This window comes from Zootoca vivipara, chromosome 6 (assembly GCF_963506605.1).
Source record: "Zootoca vivipara chromosome 6, rZooViv1.1, whole genome shotgun sequence".
Taxonomy (NCBI): Eukaryota; Metazoa; Chordata; class Lepidosauria; order Squamata; family Lacertidae; genus Zootoca; species Zootoca vivipara.
Window position 1 is genome coordinate 23,855,034 of NC_083281.1, and position 20,257 is coordinate 23,875,290.

The 20,257-nt window shown below is 46.4% G+C and overlaps 1 protein-coding gene across 1 annotated transcript; it reads left to right on the forward strand.

Annotated features, from left to right (window-relative positions):
- Positions 1–7: 7 nt before the first annotated feature.
- XRCC1 (X-ray repair cross complementing 1) lies at positions 8–20,199 on the forward strand. The gene is made up of 17 exons (XM_035118105.2): positions 8–110; positions 833–925; positions 2,358–2,465; positions 3,086–3,244; positions 4,248–4,328; positions 4,427–4,538; positions 6,108–6,229; positions 8,152–8,275; positions 9,058–9,283; positions 10,255–10,371; positions 10,604–10,703; positions 11,407–11,599; positions 12,757–12,811; positions 13,471–13,616; positions 15,142–15,232; positions 16,186–16,261; positions 16,867–20,199. The coding sequence occupies exons 1-17, from the start codon at positions 60–62 to the stop codon at positions 16,978–16,980; spliced, it is 1,968 nt and encodes a 655-aa protein (XP_034973996.2). The 5' UTR covers positions 8–59; the 3' UTR covers positions 16,981–20,199.
- Positions 20,200–20,257: the final 58 nt, after the last annotated feature.

The following is a 20,257-nucleotide window of genomic DNA, read 5'->3' on the forward strand; positions in this document are numbered from 1 at the left end:
CCGGCCGGCAAGGGGAGTTTTGCTACCGGGTCACGGTGGTGACAGAAAGTGGCGGGGAGATGCCGGAGATCGCGATCCGACATGTGGTGTCTGCCAGTAGTTCCGACCCGGTGCGGGCGAAGGTGTAGGGCGAGGTCGCGGCCGCCTTTCTTAAGAGGGCGCTCCGTGGCCGAGGGAGGGGAGGGAGGTTCCGTTATTTCCCCTAGCCGGTTGGGCGCAACCACTCATATCTAGGGTGGGGGTGGTCGGGGGGAGTTGGTTTTTGATTGGTGGAGCCTGGAAGAGCCCATTCCAAGGGGGAGGAAGAGAGGTGGGTGATAAATTAAGGGATAGGAGACCAGAGGAGATTATTGGGTGATGTCATATGTAGGGTGAAGTGATGGGCTGGGGAGTGATGGGGAGGACAACACACCATATATTTAAAGCACACACCCAAGAGTCCTGGGGGCTGTAGCTTGTGCAGGGTGCTGGGAATTGTAGCACTGTGTGAGGCAAACTACAGTTCTAGTGGAGGGGTGGGGAGTGATGGGGAGAACAGCTGTGTACACACCATACATGTAAAGCACACATACGGACATCCAAGGGTCCTGGGAGCCGTAGTTTGTCCTGGGAATTGTAGCTCCGTGTGGTGCAGATTATACAGTTTGTAGGATTTTTGGGAGTGAGAGGAGCGGATTGTGTTTTAAATGTACAGTGTGTATGCAGCTGAAGAAATCACAATGCAGATGATGTGGGCAAGTAATACCTGCTCTGGTTGAGGGATTCTTTCCTGCCCCTTCTTTTTTGACTCTTCCCATCTCATCTCTCTTCTCACGGCCCCCCCCCCCTCCAGACGCACTGTGCTGAGAACCTGCTTAAGGCCGACACCTATCGCAAGTGGAAGGCCGCACAGGCTGGGGAGAAGCACATCTCTGCCATACTACAGGTGAGTTTTTGTTAACCTCCTGAGCATTTGAAATCTGCCTCAACTCCCCCACCTGCACTTTGTTAGGAGTGTAATTGGAGTGAGAAGCCTGTGATGCAATTTCTTTGGGGCCAAAATACCTGGGATTGGCTTGCATAATTAGTTTCTCATGTACTTAAACAGCTGCAGTTCTTTCTTGGCTACGCAAATTCCTTGCTTGGAAGGAAGCTAAACTGAATCAGGTTGTAGGCATACATAACAGCTGTCTTGATTTTGTAGAGAGTGACAGATGGACAGGATGTTGGCATGATGATGGAGCTTGCTGGTGGAAATATGTCCATACAGCCTGATTTGTGCTATTGTGTCTCCAAGTGATTGCAGGCAAATTTGTGGCTGTGGAGAGGAAAGCGTACTGTGGGAACTGGCAATATTTGTAGCATTGGCAGATAACAAACCTCATGCATGTGTTTAGTTGCAACTTGACTTAGGTTTGGCTAGGTTTGCTATTGGCATTTGGCTTACTGTGGTTGCATTGCTTCAAAAATGGTACTGTGTTGGCTTGGGTGTGCTCAATAGGCTGCCAGGTCTTCATGTCCATACTTCCCATTAAGCTGCTTTTGCCACCCATCTGTCCCAGTCTGTGAGCTGGGATCTTGAGAGGTCAACTCCAAAACCAGGCAGCAGATTAGCATCTCATCTTTATGTCATAGCTTGGTGGATCACTTGCAGTCAGAAGTCTGAATGCAGCCCAGCAGCTGTGCATTGTGACCACCAGTGGTTGACACCCCCCCCCCATATTTCCCACAACAAAAAGCATAACAGGAATTCAGTGAGAAAGACAAAGCCCTTTGGTAGGGCACATTGTTTGCATGCTGCAGGTTCCAAGTTCAAACCCTATTCTCTGTGGCTAGAAGGACCTTGGGCACCAGGGCTGGGAAGAGAAGGATTCTGTGTGAGAGCTTGGAGAGTCACTGCCAGTCAGAGTAATAATAATTTATTATTTGTATCCCGTCCATCTGGCTGGGTTTCCCCAGCCGCTCTGGGTGGCTTCCAAGAAAGATTTAAAATACATTAACGTGTCACAGATTAAAAACTTCCCTGAACAGGGCTGCCTTCAGATGTCTTCTGACAGTTCTCTGGTATAAGACAGCCTCCCCCCAACCCTGTGTCTTCCAGATGCTTTGGACTAGAACTCCCATCAGCCTTAGCTAGCACAGCTCTGCTGGCTGAAATTAATGAACTCTCAAAACATCCGAAGGGCACCGGGTTGGGGAAGGCTGGTATAAGATTTGATTTGGTATGAAGTGAGTGTGTGTGTGTGCATGCATACATATCGGCAATCATGCATGAATGGGACACTGTTCAATTTGTCAGAAACTTTAGAAGCTTGGGCTGAGACAACATTTCTGTGTGTTCCTTAACCGTTGGCTGAAGCTGTTGTGTCTCCCCACAGTTTGAGAAAGAGGAGCAGATTCACAGCATTGACATTGGCAATGAAGGCTCCGCATTTGTTGAAGTATTGGCTGGCAGCTCTGCCTCCTCCAGCGAGCAGAACTATGAGGTGAGTGAGTGCCTGTGTGTGAGAGACTGGAAGAGCCTCGTTCCTCACCCAACCTGAGAGCAAGCTGTTTTTTGCAGGATCAGAGTTGTGTCCTTCTTGCAATTTGTTTGGGCTGTTTCATTTGGTGCAGAACATATCCCCCCCTACTATTTTCCTAGTCTGTGGGGTTGAAGCAGTCTACTAATGGGGGTCCATTTCACAGAGGCTGGAAGTGGCACTTAAACCTAGTTAAAGAAAGCCCAAACCTAGAGATAGTGGGAGTGGGGTCCAGAGTAACACATGAGTGGCAGTCCAGCAGCATAGGCTAGCTGCAACTTGAATGCAGCCACATGCAAAACAAACAATGTTAGACAAGTCAAAGAACGTGCCATAGAGACATGGAGGGGCAGGGGGGTAGAGGAGCACCCTGTATATTGTGCATTTGGTAGTTTTCATCAGAAGCCATAAATATGACCCAATGTTCCTCTCTAGTCCCATCCCCCCCCCACACCTCCTACCTCCGTGAACCCATATTTTAATCCTATTAGGCTGGCATATGTCAAGTTATAGGCTAAAATGCAATCCCTTTAAGCCTGCAGTGCACCCTGACCTCCACCCCAGTCCTTTTCCTCTTACCTCAGGTTCTGCTGGTCACATCCTCCTTCATGTCCCCCTCGGAGAGCAAGAGCGGCACCAACCTCAACAGGGTTCGTATGTTTGGACCAGATAAGCTTGTGAAGGCCACAGCTGAGAGAAAGTGGGACCGGGTGAAAATCATCTGTACCCAGCCCTATACCAAGGTTTGTGAGGAAGTACAAATGATACAGGATATAAGGGATGCTGGCCAGTGTCAGGCTTGAGTTCCTGCCTTTGTTTCTCAGTTTGGTAAGAGACTTACTAGGCCTGCCTTCATTAGCCTGATAGTCTCCAGCTATTTAGGATTACAACACGCTGTTCTAGCCAGCACAGCCATGTTGACCAGAGCTGATAGGAGTTGTAGTATGAAATGCCTGCAGAGTACCAGGTTGGTGAAGGCTGTGCTAGCCAGTCACGGGTTAGTTACCATCTCCCTCCATTGCCCATCTGTGAAATGGGTTTCATTCTGGCCAGTATTACAGGAGTGGTTTGAAGCTGAGAAAGGGTAAAGTACTTTGCATTCTGCAATAGAAATGGTTATTGTAACTGCCCAAAGAACATTTATATTATGGAGTGTTGTACAAATGCCAAAAATAATAACAGCAACAGCAGCATGAAAAGGCTGGTGGCTAGCATCTCTACTAATCTGGTGAACAGAGGATGCAATTTTTTAACTGCTTTAGGTAGTAAAACTATGGGTTCCCCATCTAGAATGAGGTGAAATCAGGGAACATTAACGTGGGATGGAAATAACTAAATTCTTGTATAGAGATATTATTTTGAGCATATTCCTATTTTTGTCTACTCTGAAATTCCGATGAGTTGTGGAACTTACTCCCAAGTAAGTGCATAACAGCATTAATTGGGCTAACCTCCAGCAAAAGAACATGTAAACTCCAGAGTTGTGCATATTCTTGGCACAAAAAATATAGTATCAGCTGTTTATCAGGGTGATTGTTTACAAGGGGAGCAATTCCTAGTAAGTGGTGTCAGTCTGATGTATGCCTACCATACCAGTAAGTCTGTTAACTGAGATGTCTTTGGTCCCTGAGGAGTGTGTGATGATGATAAGAGAGAGGTGCCGCCTGGGAGGAGGGGCCGACAAGTGCTTGGGACTGCCTGATTGATAAACCTGACTCCTTTACTCGAGTTTCTTGCTTTTCTCAGTCCTTGACTTATGGCCTTTCCTTTGTGAGATTCCACTCTCCTCCAGAAAATGACGAGATTCATTCCAAAACTGCTTCTCCGGTGAGTGCTCCAGTGACCAGAATGTTGTCCCCTCTTTTGCTGCCACTCCTTGGCTGATTTGAAACCCTCTCTCTCTCCTTCCTGCTCTGTGTATTCAGAAGCTCACCAAGCTGGGGCAGTTCAAGGTCAAGGAAGACGACAACGACTCCCTGAAGCCCGGGGCGCTTTTCTTCAGCCGTGCCAGCAAACCCCTCGTCTCTCCACCTAAAGGTAGCCACAGTAGCTATAGCCTAGGTGGGAAACTATTTCCAACTCAAGGGCTGCATTTTCCGTCTGGGCAGATGTTCGAGGCCCAGGGGCAAAAGAGGGCAGGGCCCTCAATGTAAGTGCTGTCTTTGTACAGTAAGCTAGTTTCCGCACACACTCCTCTCTAACCTCCATCCAGATAAGGAATAAACATCATCAGAGATCAGTTGCTCAAAACCACTCAGGGTCAGTGGTTCTGAGGCCAGAGAAGGCCCTACGCTTGGTATATTGCTTCCAGCTGGCAAACCCTTAATGAGGGTTACTAGGTCAAGCCATGGGTCCATTGCATCCAGTTTTCTGTTTCCCTCAGTTGCCGACAAGATGCCTTTGAGATGCTCACACGAAAGGCATGAAAGCTACAGCACTCTCTCAACATTGCTCCTTGGGATCTTGTATTGAATGGTATCCGAAAGCCCTAAATGGCCTCGGCCCAGTATACCTGAAGGAGCATCTCCGCACCCATTGTTCAGCCTGGACGCTGAGGTTCAGCTCCGAGGGCCTTCTGGCGGTTCCCTCAGTGTGTGAAATGTAGTTACAGGGAACCAGGCAGAGAGAGTCTTCTCAGTAGTGGCGCCCGCCCTGTGGAACGTCCTCCCGTCAGATGTCAAGGAAATAAACAACTACCTGACTTTTAGAAGACAACAGAAGGCAGCCCTGTTTCGGGAAGTTTTTAATGTTTGATGTTTTATAATTTTTTATGCGCTGTAGGCCACCCAGAGTGGCTGGGGAAACCCAGCCAGATGGGTGCGTTATCAATATTATTATTATTATTATTATTATTATTATTATTATTATTATTATACTGCCACTGAACTTGGAGGTTCCATTTACCCATGATTACTAATAGCCATTACGAAGGAGAGTCTTAACGAAGTTTGTGTCGGTGGGGCCAGGAGGTGGCGTTTCTTTTTCTTTTCTTTTCTTTTATTCATTTATTTCTAAGAGTAATTAATATATTTTTAATAAGCTTTATTTGCACAATAAAAGCTACACATTGAAACATATTAATCCGTTATAAAAAAAGAAAACAGAAAAAAAGAAAAGAAAAAAGGATAAGAAAAAAGGAAATGGCAATAATAAAAAAGAAAGAAAAAATAAGAATATTCAACAAAAAATCTTATCAGAAACATACATTAATTTAAGGGATACCATCCGTCGTCGACATTATAAACACATATTTCCAGTGAGGTGGGTGGGGTATCTATATTATTATTAATAATAATAATATTAATATTATGCCACCGAACATGGAGGTTCCATTTACCCATTGTTACTAATAGCCATTAGCAAGGAGAGTCTTAGGCGAGTTTGTGTTGGTGGGGACAAGAAGTGGCTTTTCCCTTGGCTCTCTGTTGAACCAGAGACATTCACATGTGTGCTCCCACTGTAATGCTGTGACGACAAAGGTTTTTCGTGCCATCCCTGAAAAAGCATTCTTTAACAAACAAACAAACAAACCAAATGCACACTTCATAGCATCAGCACTGCATTTCTTAACACATTGAGAATGATTATTCATTACTGTTGTTGCAGCCTCTCAGAACAACCAGCCCTCGCCCAGTTACGCCGCTGCCTCATTGCAAACCAGCGTGTCCAGTTCCCCCGATCCTTCGCCATCAGCCACCGAAAAACCCACCACAAAAGCCTCTCCCAAGGTTAAAAGCTGATTTCTGGGTGAATGGGTTGGGTTCCAAACTTTATCCTTGCATGTTAGCCTAAAGTAGGGCTGCCAGGTGTTCCTTTATTGTTTTAACTACCTATGCTCTGATTAATAGTTCTATAGAACTTTTGTGTGTTCAAACTGCTTCATGTTCGTTATCTAGTTGTAACCTTTACAGCAACCTTTTAAAGCAGATGGGGGGAATATGTGACCCTCCAGATGTTTATCAGACTACAGCTTCCGTCAGCTTCAGCCAACATGGTTGGATGATGTGAGTTGGAGTTCAGGAACATGGGGAGGGCAACTGGCTCCCTACCCCTGCTTTAAGGAAAGTTGATATTATTATTATCCCCTGCACAGCAGTTGAGACACTAAGACTTAAGGCTAAGAGCTGTGTGCAGACCCTCCAAGAGGGTTTTTTAATTCTCCTCCAAGATTCCAATTTTCCCCATTTTTAAAAATGAAAATATGTTTTAAAACTTATTTGAAAACTTTTTACTGACTGCTCCTATAAATTGCTTATTGTGATGCTGAAAAGGTTTTTTGTTTTATTTTTGTGTACCCTCAAATTTATCCATCAAAAAACAATATTCTTTTTATGGCATCTCCTACATGTCCCCAGCTGTGATTCTGTGATGCGGAAGGGACGCAACAAGGGACGCAGGTGGCTCTGTGGGTTAAACCACAGCCTAGGGCTTGCTGATCAGAAGGTCAGTGGTTCAAATCCCTGCGACAGGGTGAGCTCCCGTTGCTCGGTCCCAGCTCCTGCCCACCTAGCAGTTCAAAAAAGCACATCAAAGTGCAAGTAGATAAATAGGTACCGCTCCAAGCGGGAAGGTAAACGGCATTTCCGTGTGCTGCTCTGGTTTGCCAGAAGCGGCTTTGTCATGCTGGCCACATGACCTGGAAGCTGTACACCGGCTCCCTTGGCCAATAATGCGAGATGAGCGCCGCAACCCCAGAGTCAGTCACGACTGGACCTAATGGTCAGGGGTCCCTTTACCTTTACCGGCATGTCCCCAGCTGTGATTCTGTGATACTAGAAGTTGGTATTTTATGACCCCAGTTTAAGGCCACCAATATGTGTGCTTGGATGGAGGATTAGCCAAGCTCATTTTTACACTTAGTCCTGTCGGTAGACTGTTTGCCAAAGAGAGACGGCTTAGCTAAGGCTACCTAGTGGGTTCAGTGCAGATGCACGATCTGAACCAAGGACTAGGAGCAAGCTTGTTTTCTCCTGCTCTGGAGGGTAGGACACGAACCAATGGCTTCAAGTTACCAGAAAGGAGATGCCGACTGAACACCAGGCAGAGCTTTCAGACAGTAAGAGCTGTTTGACAGCGGAACAGACTCCCTCGGGAGTTTGTGGTTTCTCCTTCCTTGGAGGTTTTTTAGCAGAGGTTGGATGACCATCTGTCATGGATGCTTTAGTTGAAATTCCTGTGTTGCAGAGTGTTGGACTAGATGACCCCTGAGGATCCCTTCCAACTACACAGCACCAGCCCTACTGTTAATTTAACCACTGTCTGACATGCAGAAATTCAGCAACTGCAGTTTTTTTCCTGCCAGTGAAGATGGACTGGGGGGGGGGGGAATGCTTCCCTTGCTACATCTCTATATGTGGAGCTGCTGTAATTTAAAAACCAAACAAACCAGGAGCAAGTCAACCCCTGAAGTATACAAGTCCCATCCCATGATCCACTGCATTTCCTCTCTAGGTGGTTGTTAGACTAAAGCTCTCATCATCCCTGGCCACTGGTCATGCTGCATGAGGTTAATGGGAGTTGCGAGCCCAACAACATGTGGAAAGCCACAGGTTGCCTTCTTATACCATAAGTAAGTCCCTGTGGCCTTTGGGCGTCTTACCTTTTCGTCGGCCTGCATAGTTTTGCACTGCATGTTTCCTTCTGCTCACAGGAGCCCACGCCGGTCAAGAGGAAGTTTGAATTCAGCAAGAGAAATTCTGGTGTCTCGTCTACAGCCAGTAAACCCCACCCAGATACTCCCCGCCCTGCACAGCCAGCCTCCAAGAAACTCAAAGGTGTGTATGTGGGGGCTGCATTTTGAAAATGGGCCTTGGGAGTCCTCTTACGCTGGGAGAAGTTGGAGGCTAAACTCGGGGTTACTGTAAGTTACTTTCGTTGATAAGTAACTTTGCAGTGCAGATCTTAACACATTTACTCAGCAGTTAAATCCTTCCACATTGCTTCTTATAAAGTGTGCATGGGGTTGCATCCTGACTCTTTAATATGCCCATGCTCATTATTAGTGGTAGCATTCCAGCTATGGAATTCCCTCCCTAGAGAAATCAGATAATCTGCCTTTTTTACTGCATTCTTGAGAAAAGTTAAGGATTTTTTTTGTTTGTCCAGGCTTTTGGAAGATAGTTCTATCAAGGTTTTACATGGCTGGTCACTGACAACTGCATACCTTATCTGTTCTGCAGCTGATCTTGATACTACAGAAGAGACTGAAGTTCTTAACTGCTGGAAGTACTTTTTTGTTCCCCACCCCCTCCCAAAAGCTCTTCTGATGTCCAGCAGTACCAGCTGTTGCCTGGATGCTTTCACAGCCATAAGGACTAGAAACTTAGCTATTTAAAAATAATAATGTTGAGATAGCAGGTTGCCATATGCTGCTTATACTTCAATATTCCATGCAGCACCCACTTCCAGCAACTATTTGAACAGGAGTTAGGAACACAGCTTGTTCAGCATCACATTTTGATCGACTCGTACAGAAGAATGGCTACAGATCTGTGCATCTCCTCTTCCTCCTAAATAACTTTGATTTGCTCTCCTCCCCCCTCCCCAAATTTACCAGCTTCTCCTTCAGCACTTCCTTCCCCAAAGACGCCACCTTCCAAAAAGCCTCCGCAAACTCAGTCTTCAGAGGGGACAGCAGACGTGCCTTTCCAGCGTCTCCTGCAGGGAACTGTGTTCGTGTTGAGCGGCTTCCAGAACCCATTCCGCTCTGAGCTGCGGGACAAAGCCCTAGAGATGGGTGCAAAGTACCGACCAGACTGGACCCCTGACAGCACTCACCTCATGTAGGTGTCCTGCAAACCACTGGATCTCCCTGTGCCTTCTAAAACTTTGTTTCTCTCTACCCAACCCCTAGATTTTTTAAGACTGTACAGTCCCGAAGGCTTCAACCAGACATTGGTTTATATCTTGACGACTTGCTGTTTTACCAGAAACATAACAAGTCTTTGGTACGAGAAGTACATAAAAACATGCAACTACTTCTTTCCCTGCACCTCACCTCCCAAAAGATCAGATTTTGCCAGGTCTTGGAAATGGGGTAGCAGGAGAGAGTTCCCCTGCTGTCACAGGCTGCCGCCTTTTTTAATACAGCCTACAAAAGGAAGCTTGGGCATCTTACACACCATAAAAATGCAATAGCAACAAGCTAAACAATTTGCAAATCAGCATTGCACATGTGATTTTTAACACAGGCCCGTTAAAATAAGTAGCACAATAATATTAATCCCACTGGTCTCCGACCGTAATAAATTACCTATCTATTAATCCCAGATTTTTTTTTAAAAAAAATAGAAGTATTATTCTACATTTTGTACATATGGGAAATATGCTAGACACCAGCCTGCATCAACCTGGTAACCTAGATTTTTTTCTTACTACAACTTCCATCCGTCTCCAGGCCTCACAACCATGGCTGGGAGTGATGGGAGTTGCTGTCCAACACATCTCCAGGCATCGGGTTAATAATGCTGGCTGCTATAGGTGGTTGCAGGGTAGCTCCAGTAAACTAGGGCTGCTAACCAACAGGGAACTATGTAGAAGTACAGCCTGATCCTGTGCTGGTCTGCTCAAGGGTTAAAGTTGCAGCTGAGTGCATTAGAACTAATTCCAGTTTCCACCACAACAATCTGCCTTTTGAAGCGACTGGTTTATAATGGTTGTGCTTTCCACCAGCTCTTCTGCTCTTGGCGCTGGTTAGTAGAGAGTGACATGTTGCTGTGCTCTGAGTGCCCTGCTGTGTTCTCTCCCCTTCCAGCTGTGCCTTTGCCAACACGCCCAAGTTCAGCCAAGTGAAAGGGCTCGGGGGCACGATTGTGCGCAAGGAGTGGGTCCTGGACTGTTACCGCACAAAGCGGTGCCTTCCCTGCAAGCGGTGAGTTGGCGGGCGGGGGCTGAGCCTAAAGGGTCGCTCTGTCGAGGATCCTTGCAGCATTGCAGAGATGGGGAACCTGTGGTGGCAGAACTCCAGTCTCCTGTCATCCACTGGTAGCTGTGGCTGGTGGGAGTTAGAGTCCAACAAAATCGAGAGAGTCCCCACTGTATTGGGATGGGTGGTTTGGTTTCAGCTACATCTGGGTTTGCAACGGGTGTGTTCCTTTTGCCAGCTACCTGATGGTAAGCCCAGAATCTTCCAGCAGTGAGCAGGAGGAGGAGAGCGACGAAGAGACTCCTGCCCGACACCACAAACCCCTTGCACATCCGCAGGTAATAGAGCACCTCGGTTCATATGGAATAGGTGCAGCTCTGGCAGACTGCTTTTGTCCTGAGAGGAGTTCGCCTCACTGGCACTTAAAGATCAGGAATGTATGTCTGCACACACACTGTGATTGAAAAGTAGGGTCCTTCCTATAAGGTTCTTCCAATGAAATGGGGTAAAATCAAACTCTGTGCTTACTTCTCATTGCATACTTTACACAGAAGTAAATCTACATTGCCATTCTGTCTAGGATATTGTCACCTGTATAGTAGTAAACAGTGTTTGATATTTGAGCCACTTCATGGTTACAATTTTCTATCTGTAACAAAGAATATATCCCCAAAGTCTCTTGATTGTTTTGCCTTTAGGGGGCTTTTTTTTTTTGTCCCTCCCAGTGTTAACATACTGGACCGGGCGGGGGGGGACAACCTTATGTATTTTTTGAAACAAAACTGAGCTTTTAGAGAATAAAACGTCCCCCACAAAGTGTCATGGTTTTTACTTTGAGTTGAAGCAGGTCACTTGTCTCTGTTGTTCAAAAAGCTTTTTAAATTAACTGAGAAGACAATGCTCCCTGGTTAACTGGGCAATGCATTTAAAATTCTATGTGCTTTATACGTTTTTAATAAAGGATAAGATTGCAGGCATCCCCTCCTTTGTGAGATTGAAGGGGAGAACTGCTGTGACGTGAGCACTGCTTTTATTTGACAGAGAGCTGACGTGCCCAGCTCCAACCACAAGCCCAAGACCCTTGCCAGTCCCAAAGCTGTACCGATGGCACCGAAGAGGGCATCCTCTGAAGAAGAGGAAGAGCCCGCTACCTCTCGGAGCAGTGGCATCCATAACAACTCGCGGGCCCCAGCAGCTGACTCTGGAGCATCCAGCAGCGACGAGGATCCCAGGGGTAGGTCTGAGAAGCCCTGGTTCTACCTGCATGTTGGAGCAAAAGAGCTCACTTTTATACTCCCACTCCTGCTTTATCTTCCTGTAAGAACCGCCTTGTGGGATCAGTCTAAAGCAGGCATCCCCAAACTGTGGCCCTCCAGATGTTTTGACCTACAACTCCCATGATCCCTAGGTAAGAGGACCCGTGGTCAGGGATGATGGGAATTGTAGTCCAAAACATCTGGAGGGCCGAAGTTTGGGGATGCCTGGTCTAAAGGTCCTTCTCACTGAGCATCCTATTTCCACCAGCAGCCAGAGAGGTGCCCCTTGGAAGGCTCACAAATGGGGCACGAATGTGATGGCTACCCTCTCCCTGCATTTTTTGCACCCAAGGGTAATGAAATCCATGAAATGATTATGATTAAAGGAGCAATCATGAACCTTCTGCTGATCAATTCCACTACATGAAGCTCAAGTTACTAGGCAATTTAATAAACCTTTTTATCTGTGTATACCAGGCCCAATTCAAGGTGCTGACGAGGATATAAAGCTCTAATTACTTTGGGCCCTGACAGTTGAAGGGCCGCCTCTTCCCATACCTGCCAAACTGAGCCCAACACACTGCAAGGCAATGCAGGAATATACAGCTGTTCCATCCAGGGATCAAACCGCAACCTAGGCATTATCACAACCACACACTAACCAACTGAGCTGTCTGAGCTGTGGGTCTTATCTCTGGACCCCAGCAGGCCTTTTGAGTGTTCCCTTGCTGAGCCACCGAGCCTCTGATTCTTTGCTTCCCATTGCCACTTGCTCACCTGTCTTTCAGGTTTTTGTGCAATGCTGTAAGGCAGGCATCCCCAAACTTCGGCCCTCCAGATGTTTTGGACTACAATTCCCATCATCCCTGACCACTGGTCCTGTTAGCTAGGAATCATGGGAGTTGTAGGCCAAAACATCTGGAGGGCCGCAGTTTGGGGATGCCTGCTGTAAGGAAACACCATATCCCTGGCAGCTACGAAGGAGCTGGAAGGAGCAGGCAGTGCTCCTGGGTTGTGAGTCAAGGGCTGCATTAATCTGCCCATTCAAATGTAATGGCACAGTAGTGGCCCTGTACTAATTTTCTCTCTCCTCTACCCCCCTCCCCGCCCCCGCCCCCCCCCAAAAAAACCTCAGGTGCTCGAGACAATGGAGATGAGGGCTCTGGTGACACCGACGATGAGCTGAGGAGGTTAGTCAAGTGAATGGTTCTTTTGTAAGCCATGCCCTCAGGGATGGAAGAAGGATTTTGTGTTTTAAAGGGGTTGGAATAGTGGCTGGGTACCTATGATGCCAGAGACGTTGGTGACGCTGTGGGTTAAACCACAGAGCCTAGGGCTTGCCGATCAGAAGGTCGGCGGTTCGAATCCCCGTGATGAGGTGAGCTCCCGTTGCTCAGTCCCAACTCCTGCCAACCTAGCAGTTCGAAAGCATGCAGTGCAAGTAGATAAATAGGTACCACTCCGGCAGGAAGGTACAGTAAATGGCGTTTCTGTGTGCTGCTCTGGTTCGCCAGAAGTGGCTTAATCATGCTGGCCACATGACCCGGAAAAACTGTCTGGATCTAATGGTCGGGGTCCCTTTACCTTTACCTATGATGCCAGCCAGTAAGCAAATATAGGAGAAGATGGTTAGAAATTGGTGGAACAGGACTTGAAGCTGTGGTTTAAAGGGGAGAGGCTCCATCCCCTTAGTGAAAGTCGTTTGCACAGATGTTTCCTGATTTCAAAGCCTTCAATTGTAATGGCCAATGTGCATTTTTGTCCTTGAGGACTAGAAGCATGATGCTGATGGTAGGGCGGGGATATCAGGTCCTTTGTGCCAACATATTTCCATTTTCCTCGGCTTTAGAGTGGAAGAGGAGCACCGCAAAAAGCAACAAGGGGGGCGGAGGGTGGTCCCGGAGCCAGATGATGATCCGTACGGCGGCTCCACAGATGAGAATACAGATGTTGAAGAAAAAGAGGAGCCAGATCAGCCCATCCCAGAGCTACCAGGTATGTCAGGACTGATGGGATGTGAGGACTGTGAGCTTAGATCTGATTGGTCAGCTAAAGCTTTTGTTGTTTAACCCACGGGGATGAATTACTCATTGGGGCTGAGAGTGACTCATTCATCTTGTGCATAGAATCATAGAATCATAGAGTTGGAAGAGACCACAAGGGCCATCCAGTCAAAGCCCCTGCCAAGCAGGAAACACCATCAAAGCATTCTTGACATGTGGCTGTCAAGCCTCTGCTTAAAGACCTCCAAAGAAGGAGACTCCACCACACTTCTTGGCAGCAAATTCCACTGTCAAACAGCTCTTACTGTCAGGAAGTTCTTCCTAATGTTTAGGTGGAATCTTCTTTCTTGTAGTTTGAATCCATTGCTCCGTGTCCGCTTCTCTGGAGCAGCAGAAAACAACCTTTCACCCTCCTCTATATGACATCCTTTTATATATTTGAACATGGCTATCATATGACCCCTTAACCTTCTCTTCTCCAGGCTAAACATACCCAGCTCCCTAAGCCGTTCCTCATAAGGCATCGTTTCCAGCCCTTTGACCATTTTGGTTGCCCTCCTCTGGTCAGACCTCACCTGGAGTACTGCCTTCCAGCTTGTCAGTATCCTTGAACTGTGGTGCCCAGAACTGGACACAGTACTCCAGGTGAGGTCTGACCAGAGCAGCTATTTTGTTTGCTCTTTATGCAGTGCGTAGTTAAAACTATGGAACTCACTGCCACAGGAGGCCACCAGTTTGGATAGCTTTAAAAGATTATTGGACCAATTTGTGGAGGAGAAAGCTACCAATGGCCACTAGCCTCAGTGAGAGGCAGAAATTTTTCTGAATACCAGTTGCTAGAAACTACAGAGGGAGAGAGTGCTACCACGTGTTGGTCCTGTGCTTGAGGGTTTCACTTTGAGAACAGGATGCTTGACTTACCCTGATCCAGCAGGGCTCTTCTTACACGTTTGAGTATTCCTATAAAAGGCTTTGATGGTGTTTCCTGCTTGGCAGGGGGTTGGACTGGATGGCCCCTGTGGTCTCTTCCAGCTCTATGATTCTATGAAGTTAAAAAGAAAATGTTAAAGATGACCTTTTCTTTTCACCAGAGTGGTAGCTTTTGTTAAGCTGTGGGTTATCCCCACCGCCAAGATATATTGAGGCTTATTTAGTGCAAATTATTTAATGATAAGTTTTTAGGAGCAAGTTACTGGTGGGCAGCCCCATCTTTCTCCCTTCTCTGCTAAGGAGGCCTCATGACTTCTAAAGGCAAGGAGAGACTGGGAAAATGAAGTCAGGAGATGAGATGCAACCATGCTGTTTCTTTCCATGCTGGTATACATGAGACTAGGACCTGAGAGCTCCTGGTTTGCATCCAATGTTACTATACTCAGAGTAGACCCATTGAAATTAATTAGATGCAACCCTCTAGTCTTGAACTGCATAAATAGACACAATGCTTGGAAATTATGTGGTTCATTTATGGGGCGAGTTTGGGGTTTCAAGTCTTCATTCAGCTTCTCTGTCTTTGCCAGATTTATTTGTGGGCAAGCACTTCTTCCTTTATGGCGAATTCCCTTCCCAAGAGCGACGCCTCTTGAACCGTTACATTGTGGCTTTTAACGGGTGAGTTTTGCTGTGGTGGCATTGTAGTAGGTGCCTGCTGTGGCCCAAGTGGCGTGCTGAATGCATGTTGTCATCAGAGGCAGCCCCCAAAAGAGTGTAAGCTGTGTATGGTGAAGAACAAAGACCATGGAAATCCAAATTCCCCACCAAAGACAGTCGAGTTTAGCCACCAAATTTTGAAACACAGCTCCATATTTTTCTATAATGATGCTTCTCTAGGAAGAGAGGAACCAGAAACTACGTAAAGTCTTGACTGTCCACTCCTTCAGTCTTGCCTAACATGCTTTGAATATATCATACTCATTATGTCTGGGTCAGCTAAAATTTAAAAAGCACAATTCAAACAATAAACTAACATTTAGCATGGTATACTTGCATACAAACTTATCAATCCATTTAAAAATACTACTCAGAGTAGATCCATTGAAATTAAGTCAGTCATATCCATTAATTTCTGTGGGTCTGGATACAATCTACTACTTTCCTTTTTTGGTGAGAGGACGCCCATGCGATGTTGGATTTAGAACAAATCTTGGCTGCAGCGTGCAGCTAATTGAGGGAGATTTTAGCCACAAGTCCTGGTTCAGAGGCCATGCTAAACCAAACCTTGCCTAGTTTGGTGTGGCAGCAAAGATGACCTGGGAGAAGGAGCAAAGTGGGTGCAAGGCACCCTAGGAACCCATGTGTTCAAGTTTGGCTTAGTACAACCTTTGCCAACCTGGCATCCCACACCCATCTAGAGGTTTTGGACCACAACTCTCATCAGCCCCAGCCAGTGCACCGAAACATCTGGAGGGTGAGCCAGCTTGGCTTAGTATGTCATGCGAACCAGCCATTTGTGCCAATTCTGCAATCTCAAGTGTATTTCACTATCACTTCTTTCTGCTCTTAAGGGGAGGAGGAAAAGGTGCCTGTAAATTATTGTAAGGGGAATGCTTCTCTTCCGCTTGCAGGGAAGTGGAGGATTATATGAATGAGCGAGTCAATTATGTGATCACGGCTCAAGAGTGGGATGACACGTTTGAGGAGGTGAGCTCATCTTTCCAGCTGTGTAAGACTGCATTGGTCTAGCCCAGTCATCCGTAAGCCATGACACACTTTTCAGGTGGCCCCATAGATAACGGATGGAGATAAACACAGGGTGCCGGTTCCAAAGGCAACTGTGGCAGAAACAGATGATCATAGTAGCACTTTTTAGCGTTTTTATGCTTTCAAAATGCTTCAAGAGCTTTTCAGCATCCTTACAATGACCCAGTAAGGTAGTCCCACATGTTTAATGTTACATTGCTGTAGAGGTTGGGGCTGAGGTTAAAGAATAATGCTTCTTGTTCATGTTTGTTGTTTTAATTTTACTTGTACCCTGCCCATCTGAGACTAGTCCAAAGTCACCAGCAAGCTCTGTGCTTCAGTAGGGAATTAAAGTGTCAGACAGGAGTGGGGAAACCTTGTTCTAACCACGACACCCCACTTTCTCTTGCTTTGTAACCGAGATAAAATCTGAACCTGGGCTACCTCATTTAAATGCTTGTGCTAGTCCACAACAGTTAGGCATTGCATCAGGATGAACTGGCTCCGCCTTTTGGGGTGGAGCCAGGCACCTTCCAAGTGCCAGCATTTTCTCCTTTCTGTTGCAGGCTCTGAACGAGAATGCCAACCTTTCCTTTGTGCGCCCCCGCTGGATCTACAACTGCAACCAGCGGCAGAAGCTGATCCCCCACCAGCCCTATGTTGTGGTACCACGAGTGTAGGCCGGCCTCCTCCCTGCGGGTCCTGTATACTCCCTCTGGAACAAACAGCTCTCCTTCCCTTAGGGGCCACTTGACACCATGCTCTCTCTCTCTCTCGTTTTCCACTGGGACGTTCCTTCCTCTCAAGGCCCTTGTCCAGCAGCTCTGTTTCTACACTCACACACAGACGGAGCTGGGGTTTTGAGGGCCTTTTTTTCTACTATTGCTTGCTCCAGCAGTAGCTACCCCAGCTCACATGGGACATGATTTCATTTGCAGAAATAACTCGAGCTGCTCTGGAGAAATCAGTGTAGAAAGCCTCCATGGTGCACTGTGGCAGAGTGGTGAGCTGCTCTGGATTGGGGCCTGTGTAAACTCTCTCAAGGTCTTAGTAAGTGGAGTTGGAGCTTGGTTTGGACTAATAAGGGGCGAGGGCACAACTGGGAAAGCAAGATGCATCCTCCAAACAATCCTGACTTTTATTTCTGCGACCCTCTCCTGACCCTGGTTCTCATGTCACCCTTTTTCTTTCTCTTTTTTTTACCTCTCCCACCTCCCACAATCATTTCCTAGGAGGCTCTGTGTGTTCTTGTCAGTCAGTTAACTTCTCTCTCTCTCTCTCTCTCTCTCTCTCTCTCTCTCTCTCTCTATATATATATATATATATATATATATATATATATATATGTATATAGTTGAGGACACTGGCCATTTTAAGGTGGAAGTTTACATTCTGACACAAACACTGTCCTTAGAACGGAAGCACCTGTCCCTCTATACAAGCTCTGCCTTCCTCCCAGTTTTACAGGAGTTGATATTTGCCTCCTACTCCTTGACCCCTTTTCATTTTGTGACTAAGGCCACCCCATCACAAGCTTCCATTTTTGCAGATGAAATTTGTTCCTCTGTCTGCAGATTCAGCAAACCTGAGCATATGAACAGTCGGTGGTATGCTGGCCTGACCATGGGGCAAATCCAAGCCCATTTTTAGAATTCAGGAATTAACCACTCACAAGTGTTACCATTTTGGTTGACATTCTGCTCACCTGCATTTCTACGACCACCTCTGGAAAATCATTTTCAAATGAGGCCCACCGTGTAATATCCAGTCCCTGAGCTCACATTCCTTTTTAAGCTCAGTGTCCTTGCTCTGTGTCTTACACAGCTCCGTTATAAGCATGTGGTATTTGGAGTAGACGCCATACGGTGACCGAACAGAGATTCCTAAGTGGCATGCTTGGCCCAGGTACAGAGATGTTTTAATGCTGAGTGTTCTCTCACACAACCGCTTTAAACAGTGTTCAGGGTAGAAACTATGACTGTTAAAATCATACTAAGTTTTATATTGCAGCTCTTACGACCCAAGCCTCAGATTTCTCCTATAGGAAGCAAAACAAAAAACGGCTGGAGTTAATTGTCTTGTGATTTGATTCATTTCAGCAGCATGTTGTCAGTTCCACTCTTTGCTTTTTACCTCGGGCAAAGAACTATCTTCAGATTTCGCTGGAAGGGAAACAGCAGAAAAACCCACCCTTTCAGCTCAGCTTCCCGGTGAGCTTTTTTTTTGGGGGGGGGGTGGTATTCTGCCCGACCCCCCCCCCAAAAAAATTGCATGTTCCTTCCTGCTTTTCCCTGGCTGTGAACTGGACTGAGAGGCCTTGAATAATCTACCTCGTTTTTACAGCCCATCTCTTCCCCATCATTGGTGCTGCCCTCAGTGCTGCGAATCAAGCCAGCAACTCTGTCCTTATGTTCATGGATAAACTACACTAAATAAGCTGATTGCTCACAGGAGCTTCCCAGCTTCAGGAAAGGGCTGCAAATAGCCCATCTCTATGGATTCTACTCTTTGGCCCCTGTGTATATAACATCTCCAATACAGAGGTTCTCCACTTGAACCCTTAGCTTTGATCTATTTTCCACTAGGTCTTGCTATGTGGAAGCCCAGAGATCACAGGAGTAAGAAGTAGGCAGAAGCCTACCAACGGGGGGCTTCAATCAGCACGACCAACAGACAGCGTTGATGGGAGCTATAACAAAGGATGGAGATACCATGTTGGCCTCCCGTTTACCCCAATGCCTCTTTGGAAGGGAGGATTAACCTGTCCCCAGGTAGGGGGCATTAGTGTTAGCCAGAAATTGTTGAAAAGCATGGGATGCTCTATTTTAAGGAGAGTTTGCTCAGCTATGATTCCCAAAAAGCTGGTGATGGCTTTCAGGTGACAGTGAAGGGCAATAGTGTTTTTTTAATAAGCTATCTTGACTTCTCACCAGAGGGGAACTAGCTTTGGGAGTGCAATGAGAATTCACACACCCCTTCTAAAATCTGCCACGTTCAGAGTTGCTATGGGGGTGGGGGGAGGCCTAGCATTTAAACTGGATCAGGTTTGCATCACAGCTCACATGTCCCGAGATTAAGGGCTTCTTGGTTTTTAAAAAGGAATTATACCTATGGTTCATCAAAGTTTGCATGAGAATCCAAAAGTTGTAATGAATCTTCTCCAGGGATGTATTCATGTCTTCTTTCCCCCTCCAATCTGGTTTGTTGTGTTTTTTTATATATAAAAATAAATAAATGAAATGAAAACAAAATCTCAGCCTCGAGCTGCTCTTCTGCGCCACAGAGATTGTAACAACCTCCTAAGATATAACTGAGAAGAAACAGGTGTCAGAATGTTCACATGATGATTTCTAACAGGGTCTCAACAGTTCTGAACAGAAAGTCATGCATTTAAGCTTTTAAAAAGGCTCCTGGTGCTCATAGTGGCAGTTTCGGCTCATAATGTGGCTACTGAGGGTGGTGTGGAATGGCTTGAGCACACAGTAAAACGATTGTCTCCTTTCCCCTGAGGTCTCCATTCCCTGCCTGCCTTCTGTCCTGCTCATACAGCCCCAAATGCTTCTCTTCTTTCTGACATAATTGCATTATTTAGAAACCCACAAACTATTTGGATAAACCATTTAAAAATTCAAGCTAAGGCAATTACCCCTAGGACTGACATCACTATTTGTCTCCCTTTACCTTCCTCCTGTGCTTTTTTTTTTTTTACCGCTTACAAAATCTGGAATATCTGCACCAGCAGCAACAGTTAAGTAACTGCCTTTGGGGCTGTAATGGACATCCAATTTATTCTAGCTGCCTGATTCTCGTATCAAAACGCTTTGAAAGTAGGCACCTCTCTCTTTTCCTACTGTCTTGACCCGCAAAAAGTAAGCTGCCTTTGGCCAATGATGCTACACCTGTCTTCTGCCAAGTTTGCCCCCCACCCCAAATCTGTATTTGTCATATGCTCCAAGC

What these genes read in the sequence shown, in the direction of transcription:
- XRCC1 (XM_035118105.2), top strand. Translation starts at nt 60, where the DNA reads ATGCCGGAGATCGCGATCCGACATGTGGTGTCTGCCAGTAGTTCCGAC. An exon ending in CCTCGTCTCTCCACCTAAAG is followed by an intron (nt 4,539 to 6,107) that starts GTAGCCACAGTA and finishes CTGTTGTTGCAG; the next exon opens with CCTCTCAGAACAACCAGCCC. An exon ending in GGGATGACACGTTTGAGGAG is followed by an intron (nt 16,262 to 16,866) that starts GTGAGCTCATCT and finishes TTTCTGTTGCAG; the next exon opens with GCTCTGAACGAGAATGCCAA.